The sequence below is a fragment of the Mustela putorius genome, unplaced genomic scaffold (genome assembly GCF_011764305.1).
Source record: "Mustela putorius furo isolate JIRA1106 unplaced genomic scaffold, ASM1176430v1.1 tig00537284_pilon_pilon_pilon, whole genome shotgun sequence".
In the NCBI taxonomy this organism is placed as follows: Eukaryota; Metazoa; Chordata; class Mammalia; order Carnivora; family Mustelidae; genus Mustela; species Mustela putorius.
In genome coordinates, this window is record NW_025422422.1 from 1,874,271 (window position 1) to 1,897,569 (window position 23,299).

At 55.1% G+C, this 23,299-nt stretch overlaps 2 protein-coding genes across 3 annotated transcripts in view; one reads left to right on the plus strand and one right to left on the minus strand.

Moving 5' to 3' along the window:
• LDAH (lipid droplet associated hydrolase) overlaps window positions 1–3,677 on the plus strand; it is a 107,768-nt gene extending 104,091 nt beyond the window's left edge. For both annotated transcript variants that reach the window (XM_004745880.3, XM_004745881.3), the window contains exon 7: window positions 1,458–3,677. In XM_004745880.3, coding sequence (XP_004745937.1) covers window positions 1,458–1,649 — 192 coding nt within the window. In that variant the 3' untranslated portion in view covers window positions 1,650–3,677. The remainder of the gene's footprint in view (window positions 1–1,457) is intronic.
• A 5,588-nt stretch (window positions 3,678–9,265) lies between these two features.
• GDF7 (growth differentiation factor 7) lies at window positions 9,266–21,395 on the minus strand. Its single transcript, XM_004745967.3, has 2 exons — window positions 20,948–21,395; window positions 9,266–18,137 (listed from the first exon to the last, which is right to left on the minus strand). The coding sequence occupies exons 1-2, from the start codon at window positions 21,342–21,344 to the stop codon at window positions 17,164–17,166; spliced, it is 1,371 nt and encodes a 456-aa protein (XP_004746024.2). The 5' UTR covers window positions 21,345–21,395; the 3' UTR covers window positions 9,266–17,163.
• Window positions 21,396–23,299: the final 1,904 nt, after the last annotated feature.

Sequence of the window (23,299 nt, forward strand, 5' to 3'; positions counted from 1 at the left end):
ATACATAAAGTATTAACTATCCTTATAAATATTGGCTAAGTCATAAGGTGATTGTAATAAAGACCGTGTTTTTATAAACGCAGTCTCTCTTGTCCATATTCAGCTAGCGGATTTAATGGCTGTAGAGCAGAATCAGTGGACAGTAACACACGTGCCTATCCTGTCCTCCACCACACCTTGACTCCTCCAGGTTCTCATCACCATTGTAGCCAGAATACATATCCTACTGTGCAGACCTTATCATGTCACTTCTTCGTGTGAAATCCTGGGGACTTCCAGTTTCCACCACTATCCCAAATTCAAGCATTCCTGTGAATGCTGTAAGCTGAAACAGCATAAAGCAAAGAAGCAGTTATCTTTAATCTATATGGAAAAAAAATTTTTGAGTGGTCCCAGACCCCAAAAATAAGCTCTCGTAGGCTTTTCTGATACCTTAGGACACATCTTGCTAGTGGGTGCACAGAGTTAATCGAGGTAAAGCGCAGATGCTTGCAGACACAGTTCAGAGTCCTGGTGGCTTGATGTGGAATGGGGTTCCAGGGGAAGGTGCTCAGGGGAGCCCTGCACACACACGCAGCACACAGCCTCTCTACCTGCCCACTGCCGGACAAACACTGAGCACTACTTTCACTTTTCGCCTTTATTCATAAAAGCAAAAATCTCTTTGGATTTCTTTCAGTTGGCAAAAACAGGTACTAACATAAGTATTTCGGAGACGCAAAGCAGCAGAACATAGACTTTGGAAAAGCAGGGGTGTGTGTGTGTGTGTGTGTGTGTGTGTGTGTGTCATGGACAGGTCTAGATCAGTTTCCAGTAAGGCTCTTAGTAATGTCCTCACAGAGGCTGTATCTCCCTGCAGCTGCTTGCTGTCACCCGAAGTAGGGCTGGGTCACCCGCCCGCCGAGTCAGCACATTCTCCTGCTACGTGGAGCCTGTTCTTAGAAATGTTACAGACACTCTCAGGGTTCTGGTCACTTTTCATCTGCTACCTTGAGAAGCCTGAGTCTTATCTGATTCATCTTTGGATGCATTCAACAAACCTGTCGCATCCGCCTACCATGTGGCTGCATGGAAATGGTGAGGTGTGCAATGAATGGTCACTAGGCCCTCAATGATTACCTCCCAGTAACTCGTCCTCGTCCTCACCAGTCATCTCTCCAGTGCCCATCCCAGGCTCAATGTACACGTCCTTTTAGTGGATCACGGGTGATCTCTCACGCAGGACTCTCCCTCCCTATCCGGGAATGGATTTCTTTCCATCAGATGCCTCTTAATTTACTCCTGTACACCATGAAGGTCACTGCCTCAAGAGAGCCATGCTCTGGAGGGGGCCTTGGGACCAGCCTGCAGGGCCAGAGACGGGAGCTGTTTCCAAAGCATTGCAGGTTGCTGGTGCCATGTTTGTGTTGGAAGAGGAAAATATTTTCTAATACAATGTTTTTTGTCTTGTCTTTTAGCTTACATTTTACTATGGAACTATAGATGCTTGGTGTCCAACGGCATACTATGAAGACATAAAGAAAGAATTTCCTGAAGGAGATATTCGGCTCTGTGAGAAAAAAATCCCTCATGCTTTTATCCTCCGTTTTCCGCAGGAAATGGCTGACATGGTAGCTGACTGGCTAAAGGATGATCTGTCCAAAATCTAAGTCCTGACCTGCAGAAACATGACTGGGAACTAGTCCATAGCAGCAGTGGCTGTGCCTTCTCTTAGTAACACCCTTAGTAGATAAGAGTTCATTGTTAATGTTTGATATTAGACAGCAAAGACAAAAAAGAACCTCTTGGCTTGTTATCAGCTCCCAGCTAGCTCCCCATACCACCCGCTGAAGGAAACACAATGAAATACACCACAGGTTTAAGAGCACATTTTCCAAGACTCAGGGAACACAGTGATCAGTGACCTAAACAAGACCCCTTATGTTTGCACGAGATACCCCAGTGGCACCCTGCAGTTGATTTTCGTAGGCAGGATCCTTGCAGACCAAAGGAAGTCTAAATTTAGTTGATTTTAATCCAATTACCGTGTGGAGTAGGCTCTCCTAGAGGAAATTATGAAACACGCACTAGGAAATGTGAAGGAGAGCAGTTAATGTCAAGTGTAGAGTCAGATACGTAAGTGTATCAAATCATGAGGACACACATTCCAGTAGCAGGAAGTGATGAGTAGTGGATCTCAGACGTGGACCTTAAAGACAGAAGCTGAAGATGAGTCTGGACTCACTTTGAGGTCATCAGAATCCAGCTGGCTACCAGCACAGCCTATGTGCCCCCCGCACCCCGATACTACCTTGCAGCATGTCATGAACCACAGGCAGAGCCAATATCGGAGGCACTGCTTGTCTGCATCTCTGAGAAGCTTCCCCGAGGAGTGAGATTTCCTGATCGCTCTTCATCAGACAGAGAATAAAGTTCACCAGACATCCCTTGGGCCAAGGAACTCAGTAAGAGTTGTTGACTGTGCCTCCCGCCACGAGACAGCCCCGAGCTCTGTGCTGAGCTCCAGCCTGCCAGGCTGTGAGCTCTCGGCAGGCTCCTCTCCTGCGGGGCCAGGATGCAGAGGCCTGGGGTGTCCCAAAGCCAGCGTGTACCTGCCTCATGGAGTTGCTTCTGCTATGATTTTTCTAGTGAAACTACACTGAGGACCAGCTAGGAGCCAAATACTATGCTAGGCATCAAGGAGCGAGTTCTTGGCTATGTCATGATTTTTTTCTTCTGAAAAATCTTCCAGTAAGTAATGTTTGAGAGGGCATCTTTCAGTCGGTGAAGAGAGGATGACCATAAATGAATTCTGCATTTCCGCCCTGGCTTTGTTAGTGGGAAAGAAATTGTTTGACTGTTGAACCAAAACAGGCCATGATGGATTATGTGAATTCACCTTCTCCAGATGCCTTGAGGTCCAGTAGAGAAGACGCTTGTTCTCCATCCTAGAGTAGGCCCACAATATTTCTGCCTTCCCTAAAATCACTCAATCCTGGGACCCTAAGAGCCAATAATTCCCACTGACAGCAGTGATAGTTGACAGTTGATCAGAAACATTCAGTTTTCCACTAGAGGAGACCCCTCATGGTGTTATCATTCCTTAAGAACAATAGGTTGTTGTCCTTCCTTTCAAAGCCTAAAGTCCCAATGAAAGATTCAGCTCTGATATGCTGCCAACCCAGTGGTGAGTGTTGAGCGAGTTACTGTCCCTTAGCATGGCTTCTGCATCCGAACAAATGACTTCTCGGAGGGGAAGAGCCAAGCCCCAGGCAAGGAGTGCTCTTGGCCCTGGAGAGAAGCCAGGAGACACACATTGGCACAGGCCTGCACATACAGCCCTGATCAGCCTCTGTGCGGGAAGACCTTCTGGAAATCTGATGTTAGAAGCTTAGGATTCCTGTCTCCAAAGTGCCTTGTATATAGGAGATGCTCGGTCGTACTGACTTGAAGCCCTCGAGCAAGCCGTGGGGGAATCCCACCTACTCAGAGAAGAAGACCCCCAGCTCTCCTTTCAGCAAATTGGTATTACCCCCTATTTCACAAGTCCACGTGTATGACATTGTGTCTTATTTTGGTTTATCCGAGCCTAAAAAATGGTAAAAAGTAAAATGATAAAGTAAATGATATGGGCTCATTTTCTGTTAATCATCTGATCACCAAATGAATTTTCAAAATAAATCTTTTACCAGCACTTATGACTGCCCGGCCTGATCTGCGTGTTGAGGGAGGAGGGTGTAAGCCCGGCGGTTCCCCCGAGTTAGACTCGGGCCAAAGTCTTTCTGTTAAATTCTCAGTACTTCTTCTAGGGAAGGAAGAATCCGATTTTAGGAGATTAAAGTTCATTTTATTTCGTTAGGAATTAAACAAAAGACTCAATGTTCTCATGCATTTGTATGAGGTGATGATATGGTGTAAGAATTCTGGAGGCTGCATCCTCGGTGTGATTTTTAGGCGACTTTCTCTAATTTTCCATGCCTCGATGTCCTCACTTATAAGACAGGATTAATAATAAAGCATGCCTCATATTGTTGGAAGAATTAAGTGGGATGATGAAATTAAAACATTTAGTGCAATTCTTGGCTGAGAGTATCTTCTCAATACAGATTGGCTCTAATAGATATTTTCATTATTAAGCATCATCATCATAAAAAAGAAAAGATTAAAATTGGTAAGCAGTGGATGAAATTCACTTTCCAGAAGCATTTCTTCCTGTATGTACCAGTCAGCCACAGGAATGGTCCTTGTCAAAGGTTTGTCTTCTATGGGTTTATCTAGCGCTGAGTGATGGGTCTAAGCTAGAGTCAGAACCGGTGCCCCCAGGAGGTTCTCAGGCTGCACTGGACCAGAGGACAGAGAGAATGTCCAGAGGCAGCTCCCGTAGTCCTCTGGGCTCATGTCTGAGGTGGCTAGGGACCTCTCACCATCCACTTCACCATCCAACCCTTGGAGAGCCAAGAACCACCAAAGGCTTGATTTCTCTTTACCCTACATTATATTAAAGTTAATTCCATACTATCTTTTAAAAGATTTACTTATTTGAGAGAGAGAGCTCATGCAAGTCAGGGAGGGGGCAGAGGAAGAGAATCTTCAGACTCCCCACAGAGGGCAAAATCCAAAACAGGCCTCAGTCCCACAGCCCTAGGATCATCACCTAAGCTAAAACCAGGAGTCAGATGCTTAAGCAACTGAGCCACCCAGGCGCCAAAATTAATTCCATTAAAGGAGACTAAAAAGACATGACAACTTAATGTAACATTTGATTTGATTCTTACAAAAGAAAACATTGTTGGGACAGTTTGCACGACTCGATCGGGGTCTACAGATGACCTGCGAGTAAGAGATCAACGTTTATTGTCCGACTTCAGTGGTTGGACTGTGAAGAGAATGTCCTTATTTGTATTGAAGACACATTGAAGTTTCTGGTGGTGATCAGGCATCAAATCATCTTACTAATGGGTCAGAGAGGAAAGAAAATGTTCTTTGTACCTGCAAGTTTTTTATACGTTTGAGATGAGTTTGAAATCCCTGTGCCGTCTTCCGCATCTGTCTTTTCTTCTTTCCCGGAAAGTAAATTTCTTCTTCTAAGCAGTAAGTGGAGATCTGAGTTCAAATCCCAGATCTGTCATTTACTGGGCTTTCAAGGCTACCTTGGCTTAGCCCCCCTGAGGCTCCCCACCCCCCATCTTGTCATCCATGAAAATACTTGCTTTCATTGGGAGATGTGAGAATGTTAGATTTGGGGAGGGTTTTTGTTTTCCGTTAATGGGGCTAATTGAGGTCATGCGTAACAGCAGCTGGCACCCCGTCCGGCTTATGGAGGATGCTCTGTAAAATGGTACCTGAAGGAAAAGTTTAGCAAACTTCCGCAGTCTCTTGCCTTCGGTGCGGCAGAGGACCCGGTGATGTCTCAGCCTCGACATGGTCTCACCCAGCCTGCAACCTGATTCTTGTGGACTTGGCATTTCTGGTTCCTACTGGGGGCAGGGGGCAGTTGCTCACCCGGCTCAGCTTCCGGGCCGTGAAGTCCTCCCACGGGCAGCTCAGGATGCTGGAACATCACCTTGTTGAGGACCTGATGGTGGATTTAGAAAAGATGCAGGAAGCCAAGCATTTCTTAAGTAACCGGAGACACTGTCTTTGTTTCTGGCCTCCTCTTGCAGGAGAGAAGAAGACAAACTTGGGCTGCTTCGTCCCACGGGAGATGGGGTTTAAAGAGCAGTCAGTGGCTGGAACTAAGTGTGCCCTGTGAACAGATCTCTCTCTGAGGCCTTAAGACAGAAGCTGTGTTGTAGGAGTCCTTTTCCAAAGTGCAGGGATTCCTGCCTCGGCTCCGTAGATAGGCGAGTGATGGCTCTGGTCCACGGGGGGAGCCACTGTGGGACACGTGTCTGGCCTCTTCTGCCAGACTGAAGGTTCTGGATTGCTGTAGTTCCGTGAAGCGGAAACCCCTAAAGGGAGAGGGGAGGCACCTGCTCCAAATGCCAGAAAAGACAGGGAGAGCTGGGGCAGTGTGGGAGAGAGGAGAGAGCCCACACAAAGAGGCTGCCACTCCCCCTGCACTTTCACAGGGTCTCAGTGAAGCCTTTCGGTCCCACGGGCTGTGGCCCTACTCACCACAGGTCACCACAGAGGGGAGAGGTAAGTGACTGGCTCAAGATCTCACAGCTACTAAGAGGCCTCCGGAATTCAAAGGCAGTCTCTACTCTGAGCCAAGGCTTCCTCCCCTTTCCACGGCACCGTGCTGCCTCCTGGAGGCAAGAGTGGGCAGCCCAGCCAGAGTGGAAGGCTGGAGGAGCAAGTCCAGTCGATGCAAGGGCCAACGACCGCCAGTTTAGCAGGCCCAGGGAAGAGCAGGTAGTTTGTAACACAGGAATAGTTTTAGAAGAAGGAAAGAGAGGACAGAGCAGCTGACCAGGGACGGGGGGCGGGGAGGGTGGTGCACCAGGCAGCGGACTGCACGGAGGAAGCCCTGCCTGCTGAGTCAAAACGAGGCTGCAGTCCCACATTCTGCCCCTCTGCTCTCTGCCGCAGCCGCCTGGGCCCTGCAGGCGCTGACTTCTCTGACCGCACCTGTGCTCTGAAACTCTGGAGCACCTGCTCCAGCTCGGAAAGTGCCCACGCCCCTCCCCTCCCCCGCCCCCAGACTTGGCCCTAAAGGCCACCGCTCCTGCCTCCTAGTATAGCCCCTCTCCTGCCCCGCCCTCCCTCCCTCTCAGCCCTGGGGGCCCCTGGCCATGTCTCTATTGGAGTACTTACCAGTTGCTGCTGGAATTATATTTTTCCATTCTGCTCCTCCCACCCCCACCACCAAACTCCTTCCTGCCCTTAAAAGGAGAGTCCTAGGACATGGAACTTGTGTCTTGTCATCTCTGCTCTCAGGGCTTATCGAATAGGGCCTGCCACACAGAATATTCAGGAAGTTGTACCTAAATCAATACAAGTTTCTACCATACCTGAGAGTCAACCTCTCAAGAAACAATTCTCTCAGTTGCTCAGACTCTAAGGGAATCACATCTCAGGGATTCTGTGTCCCTGTGTCCCTCTGACTGAGTACGTAAATGGAAACGGGAGGTGGACTAGCTCTTTTATTCCTTAAGCCTTCCGGCAGCGGAGCCAGCACAGCCGGGCCAGCTAGCCTCCGGGACGTTGGCTTTCTGGCACTGGGGACTACAGAAAGCAAAGTCCCCACACTTTGTGGCCGTTCTGTCCCCTCCAAATGCAACTGTTACTTCCATTCCTCCATGGTCAGAAAGCCTCTGGAGTTTGAGTCTTAGCAACTACCAAATATGTGGTTGTTATTTGTTGAGCACTAGCCCAGAGCAGCACCCCAAGTGGGAATTACAGCAACAATACATGAGACCGGGCTGGGGAAAGAGAGCGTTTTCATTTTGGATCGCATTCCTCAGACATTCTGGCAATGGGGCCTGTGCTGACCTCCCTACGTTGGGACAGACTTCCTTGCTGGGTTAGTCTATGGGAAAATTCCTCTTCCCTGGGAGGAGAATGTGACCCCATGACTGGGCGTCCATTACAGCCAGGGGTGCGGGTGCACCTGCAGGGCCTCCCTCCTCACAGAGGGACTAGAATCCCATCTCCGCAAATCCACCCTGCTCCGGCTCCACACCACAGCTGGGCTTCCTCCTGCTGGCCACTGCCGTAGGGCGCGCACCTGCATGCGATTAGGACTGGCAGACGCCCATGGCCTCGCAGTCCGGGGCTGCACGCTGGTGACACGTTGCAACGGACGAGTTCCTCCCCAGATCCCTCCTCCTTCCGCACCGCAGAGTGTGGGATTCCCAGCGTTGGAGGAGCACAACCGCCATGCTGGGTGGGGGAGGGGTCGCCGCCCTCTGCAGGGCAACAGGTGGCACGCGTCCGGCTTGGCTGCTGAGCACCGAGCAGGCACTGGACACACAGTGTGGATCGGGCACACCAGGACCCACAGGAGGGAGAGCAGCCAGCAGGCAGCAACCCCGTCCCTGGAGAACCTTGACACTCGGTTCTCATCAGTGTTCGGGAACAAGGTAAAAGTCTAAATGCTACCCCCCCCGACTTTCCACTCTCCCCATAACTCCCCCTTATCGGCAAACTAGGTATCCCCTCACCAGGGAATGCCGGGGTAGGCCACGTGGAGACCGAAAAATAGGAAAACGAAGAACCGACTCACGGTTCGTATAAACGATCACGATAAGACTTCACACTTTTCAACGGCAGAGTCTCAAATCTTATACTTGAATGCACCTACCAAGTGAGTTAGTTGAAAGGTGAATGTGATTTTCTTCCAAAGAAAAAGACTCCCTTGTTTAGTAGGAATGAAATTAAGAAGCAAAAGGGGAGCAGACTTTCTAGATCTACCTTTCCCCAGAGAGAGACAATCATGACCACGGGGACTGGCATTAACCCTGGGGTAGGAACAGCCCTATTCCAGTGGACGTGTGCCCTGCAGGAAGGGGGGCTCCCCCTGGCCACGTCCCTATCCCAGAGGAAGTAATTCTGGTAACAAGCCATTCCTGAAAGCAAGGCCCTGTCACTTTCCCCATATGGCTGTTCTATCACTAATCCTCTCCCAGAAGTATATAAGGAACAGATAAAATAGCTTTCTCCTTCCTGTGTTGTAGGGCAAAGTCATGAGTGACTGGTCCTCTCCTGCCCAGGTACTGAAGGATGCCGGCTGGTGCCACAGAGCACAGATCTTCCTACTCGTCTGAACAGGACTGAGAAAAAGCGGCCGGATGTGCTGTCAGAATTTGTTGGTTTCCCTAAAATACATACCTGGCTTGCAGAGGAAGCTGCCACAGCTGGGCATTCCTATGGTTGTGGTTGTGGAGGCCTCCCTGTGCAGCCTCAGAATGGGGGCGCTCGGGCTTCCTGCAGTGAGACAGATCCTGCAGGGGCCTGCTGTGTATGGAGCAAAACCTTTCCACTGGGACTGTGCCTGCATTGTCAACGCTCACCTGCGACCCATGGCGGCGCCCGACCTCCAAAGAGAAAATGCTTCCCGTGGCATGTCTACCTCTTCACCGCCCGAGCCCAAGCTTGGGTACCTTCCCATGCAGTGGCTTCACGCGGTGCGGGCTGCGCCGTGTCCCACGGAGCCACGCCAGTGACAAAGAATCAAGGCACGTGAGAGCCTGCTCTGTTTCAAGGGAGAACAGTGGGCACGACATCCGACAGGCCCGGAGTTGTCCTAACGCCCAAAGTACGGAGCAGAGGAAGCAGAGCCCCCGAGAATGGCGGAATAACAAGGCAAAACACAGTTCTCTGAAGACCAACCACCAGCAGCTCCACTGATAAAATATTTAATCAACTTGTCTGTACAAAATATTAAAATGGTTAAGGAAGAGCATACAAGAGCATGTTTAAGAAATTTATATACTGCTGTATAACTGTCGAGAAAAATAGAGATTGCTGTTTTACAGTTCATTTACATTCCGATATGTACAATCTATTTAAACTTGAGAATACGTATACACAGTGGGTTTGTGCCTGACCTCGAGCTCCCTGCCAGCCGGCCTGGGCGTGGGCAGCGTTCACAACATGAGCTCCTGCTGCCGCAGCCACCCGGAGGAGCAAGGGGAGATGGCCAGGTCTCGGAGCCTCCCAGCCTCGGAGCTCTGCTCTGGCCAAACCAGAGCAGGAAGACATTCCAGCCTGCATTCAGTGAGTTTACAATTCTCACCACTTTCCCCATCTTTGAGCCGAGAAATAGTGGATATCCTTGCAAAATGAAAGGGACTTCGCACCCCCCCACCACCAATAATACATCCTGTCTTCAGCTGCGGAGGGAGTGTGCGTATTGAGCTGTGAGGGCACTCCTGTCACTTCAAGTTTTGCCCGTTTCTTCAGAACCACAGTACTGGCGGCAGAGTCCAGGTGCTGGCTAAGAGGCAGGGCACCTGTCGTGTCAGATGCTGCTGCCCACACAGACAGAGGCACGCCGCGAGCCAGGTGCCCAGGTTCAGCAGCAACCTCTTGATATATATACATACATATATATATATATTTTTAAAGTTTTCCAAACTGTTCAGAATCCTCTATTCTCATCCGCTGAATGGCAAACTGAAGTCAGCATGCTAATCCTTGTTTAAAAAAAAAAAATGCATTAACTTTTGGGGGGCAAAATGCTTCCAGCTGAAAGACCGAAAGTGACTCAGTTATGATTCTTTGTCACAGAAAACACAGAAGCTGTTTACACTACCGTAAACAGTGGACTACAAAAAAAAAAAAAAAAAAAAAAACAACCACCATGACAACAGAACAGCAGTTACCGTAAGGAAGCTTATGTTCGGACTGTGACTTATCCGAGGTGGAGACAGCCAGAGGAGCTCTCTGAAAGCTCCGCTTTCCAGAGTGTCTGTTGCCTGGCTTGGAACCCTCCAGGATTTCCCAGCCAGGAAATACATTCTTGCTTTCTCCCTGAACATGTATCATCATTTTCTAGACAGCATGCTGCATGGCTGGCTTTCCTCGGACTCTGATAGGCCCTGACCTGGAAATATAAATTGCAGAGAAAAAGAAGCCCTCCTTGCGGGTGCACAGAGCCCTCCAGCCAGGCTGCTCATCCCAAGGCGCGCTGCTGCTGTCGGGAGCCCCGGGGGAAGCCTCAGGACTCCTCGGATGCATGTGTCGTCTTCTGCCCCCGGCAGCCTCCGGCCACTCGGACAGAAACACGCAGACCGGGGAAGGCTTCCCCTGCACATTGTCAGACTTGCCTTTCAGACTCGCTCGGCTGACGAGTGCAGGCGAGGGCTGCCCACAAGTGCGGTCTGCGACAGGCCGGGCTTGTTGGGTAAGAGGGCCGCGGGTTGTGTGCCCAGGCACCGGGCCACCGAGCCCCCTCCCGTGCTGCAGCCCGGGGTGGGGAGCCTCAGGGACCGTTTAGCCTGAGTGCCCCAGATGGGTTTGGGGTCCCCGCCCGTTCAGCAACACTCTGATGAATAAGCCTTACAGGGCCTCTGGTTTCTGTCAACCACACAGACACCCCTCAGCCCCAGAAGCTTCAGACAAGGTTCTAGGTTCCTGCCACCAAGTGTCTGAGCAGGATGTGGGCTCAGCACAAGCATCTCACCCCGGCCCTCAGCTCCCGTCGCAGGAGCTGGGTGTGGTCACTGCCATGGCCGGCGGGTCAGACGGAGCAGCGCGGAGAGGATTTCTGCAAAGAAGACCAGTCCCCCTCCTGCACGGCCCAGTCAGCTGCCCCCGCGCCACGCTCCTGTTCACCAACAGCTCGAAAGATGGTGGAATAGAATAAAAATGCAGAAACCAAGCAGCTGGCCACCTCCTGGAAGGGCTGTGCTACCCAGCCGCAAGGTGCCTGGGACACGACCATCAGAAGCTTGTCCTTGTTTTCCTAAACAACTTGTTTCAGCTTCCTACCACTGACTTAGAAAAAGGAAAGTGTCTGCACTATAGCTCTGACCTCGTGGGCCCATCTGGAATGCAGAGCTTCTAACCTCGGGGGAGAAAGTGTCTTCTAGGCCAGCGTTGCAAAGCGGTCCTGCCCACAGACTCACCTGACTACAGAAACACCCCTTTGCAGAAGTCTCGGTGCACAAGGCAGCCCTCTCGCCAATGTCAGGGCATGTGAAGCGGGAGACACCAGCCCCTTCCTCTGCACACACGCACACCCACCCCTGCCGGAGGGGCCTGAGGACTGCTCCCCGGAGGTAGGCACGGGCAGGAGCAAGCAGACCATCGCCCACCAGTCGTGCCGCTCAGGGGGCACGCTTGCACTTTTCAACAACTCTAAGCACAACTGGAAACACGGACCAGCTTTTCTGTGACCTCACACTCTGACTCCACCCTTCCCTGGGTTGCTCAGCGGCGGAACGGGCGGTGGCCACGTGAAGTACCCCCCAACTCGGCCAAGTCCCAGGCCAGTTTCAGGCATGGCCCCGTGCTGGCTGCTCTGGGGTAGGGGAAGAAGAAGCCCAGCTCTGGTGATGCCCTGTGCTCGTGCCTCATGAGATACCCCTGAACAATAACCAGAGCCCACTCGGCACGCATCAAGCCCTCAGTTGCCCCCACTGATTTACTAAGCCAAATTCCCGCCCTCTTCCTACAGCTGCCGTGTGGACAGGTGACTCCACATAAGGGACGTGTGGCCTTCCTGACAAGAGCAGGCTTTTTCTCACCTTCAGCCCCATTGGGATGTAACTATTTAACAGACGAAAAATCCAGAAATGACACAAAAAGAAGAAGAAGCTTGCTCCAGCCTAAACGGCCAGAGGGCTCTACGCGTAAAGGACAGAGCTGCCTGAAAATTAGAAATAACCTCTTTTCGATGCCTCCTGTTTCTTAATGTTAAACTCTACCACCATTTTTCACAAAATGGTGAGAAGCAGCAGCTCCTATGGTGGCCGGCCCTAGGTCGCTCTCCAGCAAGAAGGACCAGACATGGGTATGGCAGTGAACAGTGGCCAAACCGGGGTTTGGGGAACCGTGGCCACCTGCTGGGGCCTGTCCCCCCCCTTACACAGCCCTGCTTGCCTGGTGCGGGGACTCTGGGACAGTCCCAGATCTCTGCCAGGCTCCCAATAGGACCAGGGCTTGCTTGCTCCCGCTGCTCCTACAGAGGCACCAGCAGCAGGTGGCAGCCATCCCAGGATTTGGTCCAGAACATTCTACCCCACCCCCACCCCCACCATGTGAACCTGGGGGAGCTCCAGCCGGGTTGGTGGAGCTCCTCACTTGGAACACAGGAAAGATCGTGGCTTTGGTGAGCTGAGCCCTACCCCTGAGATCTTGGCTTCCCCTGCACCTGCCGTGACCCAGGTTGAAATCAAAGGCACATCTATGAGGCACCAAAAGAGACCAGGACTGTAATCGACACACACCCATACACTAGGCAGGAGCTGTGATACTTGTGAGAAGTGCCTCTAGGGTGGGGAAGGGACACTTTCCAGGAACAGCCACATCTGCTCTGCCTTTCAACTATGTCAGTGAGCTTTTGGACCAACTAGAACCCTAGAACTATGGGACTGGAGAGCTTCTCATTTTACAGGAACAAAAATGGAAGCTCTGGGTACAGAGGTGGCCGCCCACCACTGTCCCAGACCTCTCAGGAGGTGGAGCTCTAGCCCCCAAGTGACCCTGCAGCAGGCGGGCAGCAGGCCACAGCGAGGAGCGGTCCCCTCCTGGATATGCAGAATCCCCAGACACACCAGTGCTGCTCAGACCCGCCTCAGAGGGAGCTAGTTCCCTCCCTTCTCACTCCCAACATCTTGCAACTGCCGGGCTCGCTTGTCAGCTGTCTCTCTTCCCTTCCCAATCCAGACACTGGAGGGGACCACTCAGGTCTTTCCCTGCCAATGACAGAAGGCTGCTTTCCAGACCTTCGGTCCTCCCAGCCCACTGGGCACCTGCTTGGGGCTTCCTGGCTCAGGACCGCTGAGAGGGCCCTGCTTTCTGAGCCTGGGGAGGCTTCTCCATCCCCACCGACATGCTCTCAGGGGATCGGCCAGGCCCCCCCATGATGTCTGTGTCCCACAGACGGCTGTAGCTCTGCTTCTTCCTCTCGCCCCATTTGCTGGACACTAGATTCGAGCAAAGCAAGAGTCTGCCTTTTTCTGTGCACAAGCTCCTCCTGGAAAGAATTCAATTTTCCTCCCCGCTTTAAGAAGAGAATCGGTCTACAGTCCCAGGTTATTTTCTGCTACGAGTTTCAATAAAATTACAAACAGGATAAATGACTTGTAGGATTTGAGTTACGCTCTGATTACAGCCACAGGGTGGTCCGTACTCCCTTTAGCACTGACCGTGAGGTCCCCACTCCCGCTGACACTTCCAGGAGACTGTCAGGGAGCAGTCACTGCTCTGGGCTTGGCGGATTCGACTGGACATCACACAATCCACAGCTCCTCTCTTCCCCCACACCACTGTGGTACCAAAATGGTGGAAAACTAGGCTGAAGGGGAGTCTGTGCATGAGGAATGGGCAGAGCTCCAACTGAGACAACAGAGCCTGCCACCCTCTCGGGAGAACCCGACCCTGCTGCTTGGAAAGCCAGAATTCAAGGCGAGCCTTTGGCAACAGTGGCCGCAGGTGTCCGCCACTGGAAATGTCTCCCCCGATACAGAAGCCTGGTTCCAGCCGCAGTGACCGGACTGTCTTTATGTTTAGCAGACCCAGCGCCAACCCGCGTGGGCCCCAGCTGGCCTGCCCTGTGCTCCCCAAGCAGGGACGCCCACCCTATTCTCTATCAGGAAGGAGCGGTTCATATGGTCTCAACTAGAAGCACGCGTCTCCCCCAACAGAATGGAAAATTCGCGGGTCTTGAGGAAGAATACTGTGGTGGCCCCAGACCCAGGGGAACCTGAGTTGGGAAGGGGGCAATGCTTTCGCCCACAGTGCTGCTTGCCCACTGAATCCCTGCTTGCGAGCAGACAGCTCTCCCATGGGTGGGGACTGGGGCTTCTAGCTGAGGGACTCAGCCCCGCACCCCCTTGCCTAGAAGATACAGCCAGTGGAGGGCCGACCGTGCCAGCAGAATCCTTCTCCAAATCCTGGCAAAGCAGCTCAGACCACATCATAGCAGCAAAAACACGTCTGCCTCTACATGTGGTGGCCCTTCTGTCATTTCTGCAAAATGTGACACATCTTCTCCATTCACCTACTTTTAACTCTGAGATGCCAGAAGCCGGAGCAGAGTGGTGGCAGGCACAGGTGGTCCCTGGAGGGTGACAGGCAGCTCCAGAGCAGTTCCTGGAGACATCACTTCCAGTCAGTCACCAAGGACACACTGAGGGAGTCCGAGACCATCAGAGGAACTGTCACAGCCCAAGGACATCCCCCCCCCAACATGCAGGCAGGACTCCAGATGCAGGAAGACCCCTACTTCCTACACCACTTACAACACATCTTGGTAGAAAGAGGTCATCAGGGGAAGAAGAAAAAAAAAAAAAACAGTGAAAATGGACATATTTTTCCTGCCACAAAAAGCTCAGGCTAAATCAAAACAGGTCCTCTCAAAAACCTTGTTTTTCCTAGTCGCTAAAAAAGAATCAGAATGTTTCCTTTTGTCCAAGATATTAAATAACCTAGAATTTCTTCAAAGTATAGCTACTTTTTTCATTAACTCCCTTTCTAAAACTTCAAATACTACAACCTTTAATATTTTAGGGTCATTCTTTTTTGTTCTTCGCAATGACAGAGCAATCGCCATGCAATTATTAAAAACAGTTTAGGAATGCGAAGCTTCTCTGGCAAAATCCATAAATGTAAATGGACCACCAGTCACTGAAACTGTGAGGAAGCGTACCATAGCTGCCACCTCAGAAATTTTGTTTGCGTGTTTTGACCTAAAGAGACGTTCCTTTCTCATTATTTATAGCGACTCAGATAACCACAGCATATGAATTCACATTGTAAATGTGTTTTCTTTTTCCTCTGGGGGAATTTTATGGGATAGCACGGACTCGGGTGGGGCCCTTAAATAAATTAGCTATATCTAAATGTTTCGTATTCCTCTCTCTTGAATGTTTGATCACTGAGAATTAAAATTCGTATGACTCATCTGGACCGTAGCATCCAAGACAAGGGTAAAACGGACCCCAAAGGCAACAGACCACACAACCTTCAAGAGGAGGACGGGGTGGGGACATGCAGGGGTTTTCATAGAAGTCCTCAGAGTCCCAGACAGGTGGAATCCAAATTGTTTCTTCTCCCTGTGTCAACCACTCACACAAGGCCACAAAGTTCTCCCAAGTAGAGATGAACCAAATAAAACACTGTAGCCTGTCGTGTTCTAGCTTCCCTGTGCCAGGACAGGTAGTTGTACCATCAATGAGACAAAGACAGGACTGGGGGAGATGCTTCCACCTCTGTCCTCCCCCACTGCGCAAAGGTCCCGCCCTTCTCAAGGGGCCACAGCCAAGCCCTAATGCCCCTCTACTGCTGCAGAAGTTGGGGGGCGGGGGGTTTCCTCCTGCTCTGAACCACTGGGTTGTGCGGAGCTGAAATCTCACAAAAGCACTTTTGTGTAGCTTCACTTCCCGTTACTATCACACTGCCAAAACCTACAGCAACAACACAGCGAAAGCGTGTAAAAGCCAACACAGACTTGATAGCTAAACGCAAGCACATGTTGGCCCATTCTGAGCACACCATTTGGAGAGGGTTGCGCCTACCTGGCAGAAAAGCCTGAGTCTTCCGCGGAAGCCCGCCCCAGGACGCCTCCCCCACCTCTTTCCAAGCCCTAAGAGCCTCTTTCCCAGCTCCTTACCAAAACCTCCTGGCGGGTCTCTAGGAAAAGCACGGCTGCCTGCCTTTCCCCATTCACAGCCACTGCACTAAGCCTCCTCCTCAGCACCCCCCAAGGCACCCCTACACACTGAGCTGCCCAGCCTAGGAGCTTCAGAACTTGGCACATACCATCCCACCCCTAAGTTTGTATCGGTTCAGACTGGCAGTTTATAACCTCCTCTCCACTTCACTTTCCCCTAAAAGACAAACATTTCTTTCCACATTCTAGATCATTCCCAATTGGAACTGATTTTTTTTTAAAAGGGTAGTGCTGACCTTTGAAAGGATCTGGGTAGTTCCACCATGAATTCTTTTGGACAAATGTTCCCTTTCAAAACTCAAGGCGCCTGTTAGAGTTTTTCAATTAAAGAATAAACATGCCTTTTGCACCGGTTCCTTCCCAGAGTAAATGACCTCCCTGCAACACAAAATCTTCAGAAAGGGCATGACAACCGTTCTGACTGTCCTAGGTGCAACACCAAGCACCCAGCCACCCAGTCCAGAGTTCCCCCACACTCAGCCACAAACAAAAAGGGGTGAGATTAAACCTACTCCCGTACTCCCATTAATTCACCCATTCTAGAACCCCCAATTCCCTAACTCATTTCTACCCCCATTTAGGGCCTGTTACTGTAACATTAACACAAACACCATCCTCCCTCCGAAAGGGGATAGCGGATGCGATGGTGCCTTTGCTGAGTACGCATTCGGCTTGGCAGCGTCAGGTCGTCTCTTCCCAGGGCTTTGGTGCTGCCCAAGATAAATGTGTGCATGAGTGAACGAGTGTGTGGGTGTGAGTGTGAACGCGCGCTCCCCCTCCATTGTGCGGGCGCGGGGCCAGAGTCTGATGCGCACCCACGCTTGGCGACGGACCCCGACCGCAGCAGGGGGTCCTCGGTGGCGCGGCTGCCCCCTCCCTGGCCCGGCCTGGCCCGCAGGCTACCTGCAGCCGCACGCCTCCACCACCATGTCCTCGTACTGCTTGTAGACCACGTTGTTGGCCGCGTCGATGTAGAGGATGCTGATAGGGCTGAGGCGCGCGGGCACGCAGCAGGAGGCCGGCGCCGCGTCGGGAGCCATGGAGTTGAGCAGCGTCTGAATGATGGCGTGGTTGGTGGGCTCAAGGTGCGAGCGCAGCGGGAAGTCGCAAACGCCCTCGCAGTGGTACGCCTCGTAGTCCAGCGGCGCGATGATCCAGTCGTCCCAGCCCAGCTCCTTGAAGTCCACGTGCAGCGGCCTGCGGCTACAGCGGCTCCGACCCCTTCGCCCGTGGCCCCGACCCGCGCCCCCGCCGCTGCCCTGCGCCGCTCGAGCCCCGGCCAGCGCCGTCCGCCGCCGCCTGCGACCGCCGATGACCGCCGTGGGCGACCCAGTGCCGGGTCCCGGGTCAAGAGGCTGCTCCGCTGGCTCCGCTGCCAGCGCGGCCCCGAGCGCGCGGGCCTGGGCGCGGATCTCCCGGAATAGGCTCCCCTTCCTCTGCGTGCGGGAGGAGACGACAAGCAGAGCGCGCTCTTCCGCCGCTGCGCGGCCCCTGTCCCGTGAACCGAAGCCCAGCAGCCGCAGTGCCAGCGGGCCCTGCGAGGGACCGGCCACTGAGCGCAGCAAGAGACAGAACGCACGGGTGGCACGCGGCTCCTGGCGGTGGCGCCGCACGGCGTCTGCCACGTCGAACACCTCCCAGCGCGCTACGGCCAAGGGCTCGGCGGCCCGCGAGTGCAGCAGGCGGGGCGCTCGGGCGGCCCCGGGGCAGGTAGACAGCAGCAACAGCAGCGGCGGGGGAGTGGCGCCGCCAGGGCCCAGCTCCGGGGACTCGTGGCGCAGGACGCGCAGCTCGGCTCTCACCACCTCGTCGGTGTCGGGAAGGCTGGATACGTCGAACAGGAAGCTTTGGCCGGTCTCGGCTGGCGATTCGTCTGCAGGAGTCGGGCAGAGACAGAAAGAGAGCGCGGTGAGAGTCGAGAGCGAAGCCCGCACTCGGGGCCTCCGAAGTGCACGTAGCCCACTGCCCGGGATGCGGGAGCGAGCCCGCCGGAGACGGCGCCGGCCGCCCAGTCTCGGCCCAGTCAGAAAGCTGCCAGCCTGGCCCAGAATAAAGGGAGCCTTCGCCCTGACTATCGATTATCGGGACCGGGGCTTCGGTTCATCGAGCCAAAGTTCTGCCACCGCGACAACCCAGGAGCCTTCACTTACCGCCTATCGCCGAGCCCGGGGAGGGAACCACACCCCTACACCCGATGCAACTACAGGTCCGCTGCCTGACCCAGAGCCTCAGGTTTACCGGGCCTAGATCGGAAGCCAGACTTTTCGGGCGGGTGGCCGAAAGAAGGCCGAGTGGGCGCATCAGAAGCCCTGCGCCCCTTCCAAGGCCCGGAGGCCGGGCAGAGGCCCCGCGCTGTTCTGGGACTGCTCTTTATTGCCCCGCTGATGCCCCAGGACAGCCCGGAAGTCCCGGCTGTGCGAAAACGGAAAATTCGGGTCCCCTGACAGCTCTGCTCCTTGCGCTACCTCGCTTCCCCAGCCCAGCCTGGACACTCCTGCCGGCCACGATCGCCCGTGCGGGCTGGGCCTTGCATGGAAGTCGTCCGGAGGGGAAGGACACAGCGGAGCTGCGGACCGTCTAGCGCATCCAGCGTCCTGGCTATGCTGAAGGGGAACTAAGGCCCACATAGGGAGCGGCGGGCTCGGCCCAAGGGCTCCCACCAGGGAGCGCGGCTGCTCGAGATGGGAGTAGCCCTGGCTTAGCTTCTCCAGGCTTTCCACGACCTCCGATGAAGGAGGCAAGGTGGCAAAGGAGTCTAGGATCCCTCTCCCAAGGGTCTGGGGATCCCAGGACTGCCTTCCTCACTGCAGTGAGGGCAGCTGCTCCAGGAGGTCTTGCCTCCAGGACCCACCGATGCCTTCGCAAACATATTCTTTCCCTCCGTTATGACTTATCTCTGAGTTTGGGGGTTTTATTTCGGTCTTGGGCACTTTTTTTTTCTTTTTTGGGCTCAGGAAAAAAAAAAAAAGTTGAAATTCCACGGAGCAGCAGATAAGGAGCTCCCTTTGAAGAAGGTCATATGGTTTCATTTTGCCCCAAACTCGGAGAGACTGTGCAGACTGCCCCCACCACTGGAGATCTGCTCACCCACCACTGCTGCGGGGCCCTCGCCTCCGGAGCTCTGAAGTCTGGGCTCTGCCGGTGGCTTCTGGGAACCTCAAGTAGCCCTGCTCCAAGTTGAACCTCAGAGTGGAGAGGGAGGGAGGCACAAAGTCCTGGCCAAGTGCATGGGCTTCACTGCCACTGCTTTCCCCCAAGGCTCCCTGGAACACTTTTCCTGAGCCTCCCCTGCAGCATCTCCCCTCCCCGCTTTACAAGGTGCAGCTGCTGCATCCCCTCCTTCCAGAAGGAGGAAGGAGGGATGCCCTCAGAGCCTTGCCAGCCAAGAAAAGACTGAGCTCAGGCTGAGGCTAAGGGTCGGCCTAACTGTATCTAAGAAAGCAACTAGTGCCTCTGCCCACTCAGTGTCCTGCACACCCATTTGTCCTATATCCCTGGGGGCTCATAAGGCAGCCTCAGGGCTGGGGCCCTCTGTGGCCCTGGATACCAGGGCTCCAGCTTTGTAGGGGTACTGCGGCATCCAGTCCTGGGGGCAAACCAGGCCTTCAGAGAATGCCTGAGAGTTCGCACTGCACTGTAGAGCCATCTGGCCCCAAGATATCCAGCACCCAAAATAAAGCTGTCTCTGTGTGTAGACTCCTGTGTGTGTGTGTGTGTGTGTGTGTGTTGGAGGAGGTGTGTAATCGGTTACTGCACCACCTCCACCTGCCTTCCCAGGTTAGGGTGTGCAGTGTGGGCCTGTCTGCTACTTCCTTTCCAGCCCTACTCCCCTTTTTTCCCCTCCTGCCTTCTATGCTGGGTCTCTGGCTGGATAGAATTAAGGCCAACATTACTTGCATTTCCGCCTGAAATTAGTTAAATTTTCCCTATCTGTCTGCTTTAATGACTTCAATAGAGATTAATAAAATCCAGATGATGCACAGCAACCACCAGAGTCATACCCATGTCCTACCTTTGAAGGACCCAGGGCAGAGTAAGGTGGGGTGCTTGCTCCCGGCCAGGCCTGGCTTCCGGCTGGGGCTCCGTCCTCTCCACCTCACAGGGCTGGTGGCGTCCTCCACCTCTGGCTGTCCCAGCGGCCCGGCACAGGGCACAGGCCACCATAGCCATGCACCTCCCCCTTGACAGATCCTGCCCAGAGATGACCTCTGTGTACCTGGTGATGCCACCAGCCTCTCCGGGGTCATGTACTTAGCCTTCCTCCTTCCCTTATTCCCCTGAGTTCCCCCCAATTTGTGCGGCCCCAGGAGACTAGAAGCTGCAGAGTTGGCTGCACTGAAAGCCGCTGCCGCCGCCACCACCATCACGGCGCCGTCCCTCTCGGCCCAGGCCCCTTCTTGCTTCGGATCCTGCCTCCTCGAGGGGACCCGCCGGCCGGCAGGGCCAGGACAATCCGGCAGAGGGACTAGCTCAGCCCTCTGGGGCCCGAGCCCTGAGAGCTTGCCGTGCCTCTCGCCACAGTCCAGCGGGTTCGGGTGCGTGGGCCTCGGCGGAGTTTCCACCACCTGAGGCTGGGACGTGAGGGGGCCGCGCCCCGAAGGGTCTGGAGCTGGGGCTCGGCTCCGGCGGTGGCCTCCGCCTAGGAGCAGGCAGGACGGACGGGCGCAGTAGAGGCGTCAGTACCTTGGTTCGCCTGGTCTGCGAAGCCGGTGATGGTGTCCGCGCGGCCGTGGCGGCCAGAGCCCGAGGTGGAGGCGGCGGCCGCCCCGGCCGGAGCCCTCCCGGCCAGGTTCCGGTAAAGCGACATCATGAACTGGTGCGGCACCACCGAGCCGTTCCTGAAGCCGGAGCCGGCGGCCCGGCGCCCGGCGCGGGCTCCGGGAGCTGCGGCGGCCGGGGCAGCGGAGACACCCGCAGCCGGGGCGAGGGTCCGTCCGCCGCCGCCGCCGCCGCCGCCCCCCGGACTCCCGACCGGCCCTGCCCCCGCCGCTCGCAGCACGGCGGCCGCTTCGAGCCCGTCGCGGGGGCGGCAGGCGCTCAGCAGCCAGAGGCACAGCGCGGCGGCTGCGCTCAGGTCCATGGGCTCCGTGGGCCAGGCGGGCGGGCGGCGCGGGCTCCGTGGCTCCGGGAAGTCCCCCGGCGCCTTTTGAACATAGTGTTTAATAATGGGGGAAGTGTGCGCAGCAAGTCGCGGCCCCCCCTCTTCTCCCACCCCACCCCCGCCCAACGCCCGGAGCAGCGCCCCCTGCTGAACACTGGAGTGGCAGCGCCGCGCCCCCGGCTCCGGCCTAACGCAGAGTCCGGGACAGGAGCCTCCTCCCCGCGCCACGGCGCTTCGCCCCACTCTCGTCTAGCAAGTGCTACCCGCCCGAGGCTCCCGACACGACCCGGGGCCCCGCCTCACCTCCCCGCGGCGGTGCGACTCCCGCCGCCCGCGCCCCAGCCAAACGCGCTCTCCCTAGTTAGGGGCTCCGAGGCATCGCGCGCACCCGCCCAGCTTCGTGCCCACTCCCCTGCGAAGCAGCTGCACCCGCCCCCTGCCCGCTCCGGTTCTCTGAGTGCCCGAGACGCCAGAGGTGGGGTCGTGGAAGGGCGCGGCCCCGCCGGTCACTGCCGGGACCTCCGGGCCCGGACGCACAGCGAGGCCATAGGGCGTAAAGAGGCCACGGGGGCGCTCAGGGCTGCCACAAAGGCACGTTTTTCGTCTCCGGTTGGAAGGTTGCCCAGCCTGCCACAGCCTCCGAATACCGGAGCGCGCGATCGGAGCAGGGGAGGGGACCCGGAGGGAAAAGAGGGCTAGTGGCTGGAAGGGCAGGCCGGAAAGACAGATGGACGTGGACCGACAGTCGGAAAGCCAGGGTTTGGACGGAGAACTTGTGCTTAAGCTGGAGCAAGATCTCAAAGGAGCGCGGGAACTACGGAGGCAGAGCCGGGATGAGGAGAGGACCCCTGCGCGGGAGCAGCGCCCCGAGTTCATTCGTGCGTCGAAAGTGATGACCTTCCGCCCGCATTCGGGGGGGCGGGCAGCGGAAACGGGCTACCTGGTATGTTGGGGCGCGCGGCCAGAAGCCTGGAAGGCGGGCGGCCGGGATCCCCAGGGTGGTACCTCAGGACGAGGTTCTGGGTAATGGGTGGAGGGCACGCCCAGCGGCCACGGCGGCGGCCCCCCGGAGCGCACTCGGATCGGTTAGGGAGGTGGCTGACCGGTACTGATCGCTTCAGCTCCACCGCAGCCCGGCACACGTCAGTGCGGGAACGTGCGGCGGATGCACGGGGTAGATGGAGGGCCCGAGCCAGGCGGACCCTCGAAGCTGCGCAGATGCATTCTTTATCCTTTAAATTTTTTATTTGCTACCGAACTTGAAATCTAGACGGGGTCAGTGCGTCATGGCCACTTTGGGTGACGAGCGTCAACACGATGCCACAGGACCCAAAGTCGAGGGAGTCCCGAGTCTCTTCGCGTTGCGCCACACTGGTCCTGGGAAGAAGCTCCGCGCAGGGAGCTCCAGGCCGACTCCAGCCCAGGCTCGGAGCTCCCCTGCAGGGAGGTCCCGAACCAGTCATCGCCGTGCGGGCCACCGCACAGACGCGGTGGCTGCTCATCCGGGCACTTTGGTCCACTCACCACCACCGGGTACAGAGACGTGTGGGGGCAGGAAGAAAGGCCTGGCGGGGGGGGGGGGGCTACTCTCCCAGGACCGCAGTTCCCTCGTGAGCAGAGAAGAAAGAGCAGAGCCGAGTTTATTCTCTCTGGGGAGTTGTGGTTGGGCAGGGCGTGGGGGGGGGGGCCGGAAGGACAAGGGCTGCATTAACCCACCCTGCTTTGGGGACTGAGGATGGGGTGCCAGCCACAAGGCCTTGGCCCCAGGTCTCCCTCTCTGGGTGGTGCTGGTACAAAGGGCCCCACAGAAATCTAAGCAAGCTGTCTCCAGAGGGTGCCCCCAGAGACACTGGCCCTTTGACCTCTTAACAGCAAGGACAGAATGGAAAGGTGCCTGCGCAGATAAGGCACAGCCTGTGCCTATGATTCCCCTG

What these genes read in the sequence shown, in the direction of transcription:
- GDF7 (XM_004745967.3), bottom strand. Translation starts at nt 21,344, where the DNA reads ATGGACCTGAGCGCAGCCGCCGCGCTGTGCCTCTGGCTGCTGAGCGCC. An exon ending in CGCAGACCAGGCGAACCAAG is followed by an intron (nt 18,138 to 20,947) that starts GTACTGACGCCT and finishes CGACTCCTGCAG; the next exon opens with ACGAATCGCCAGCCGAGACC.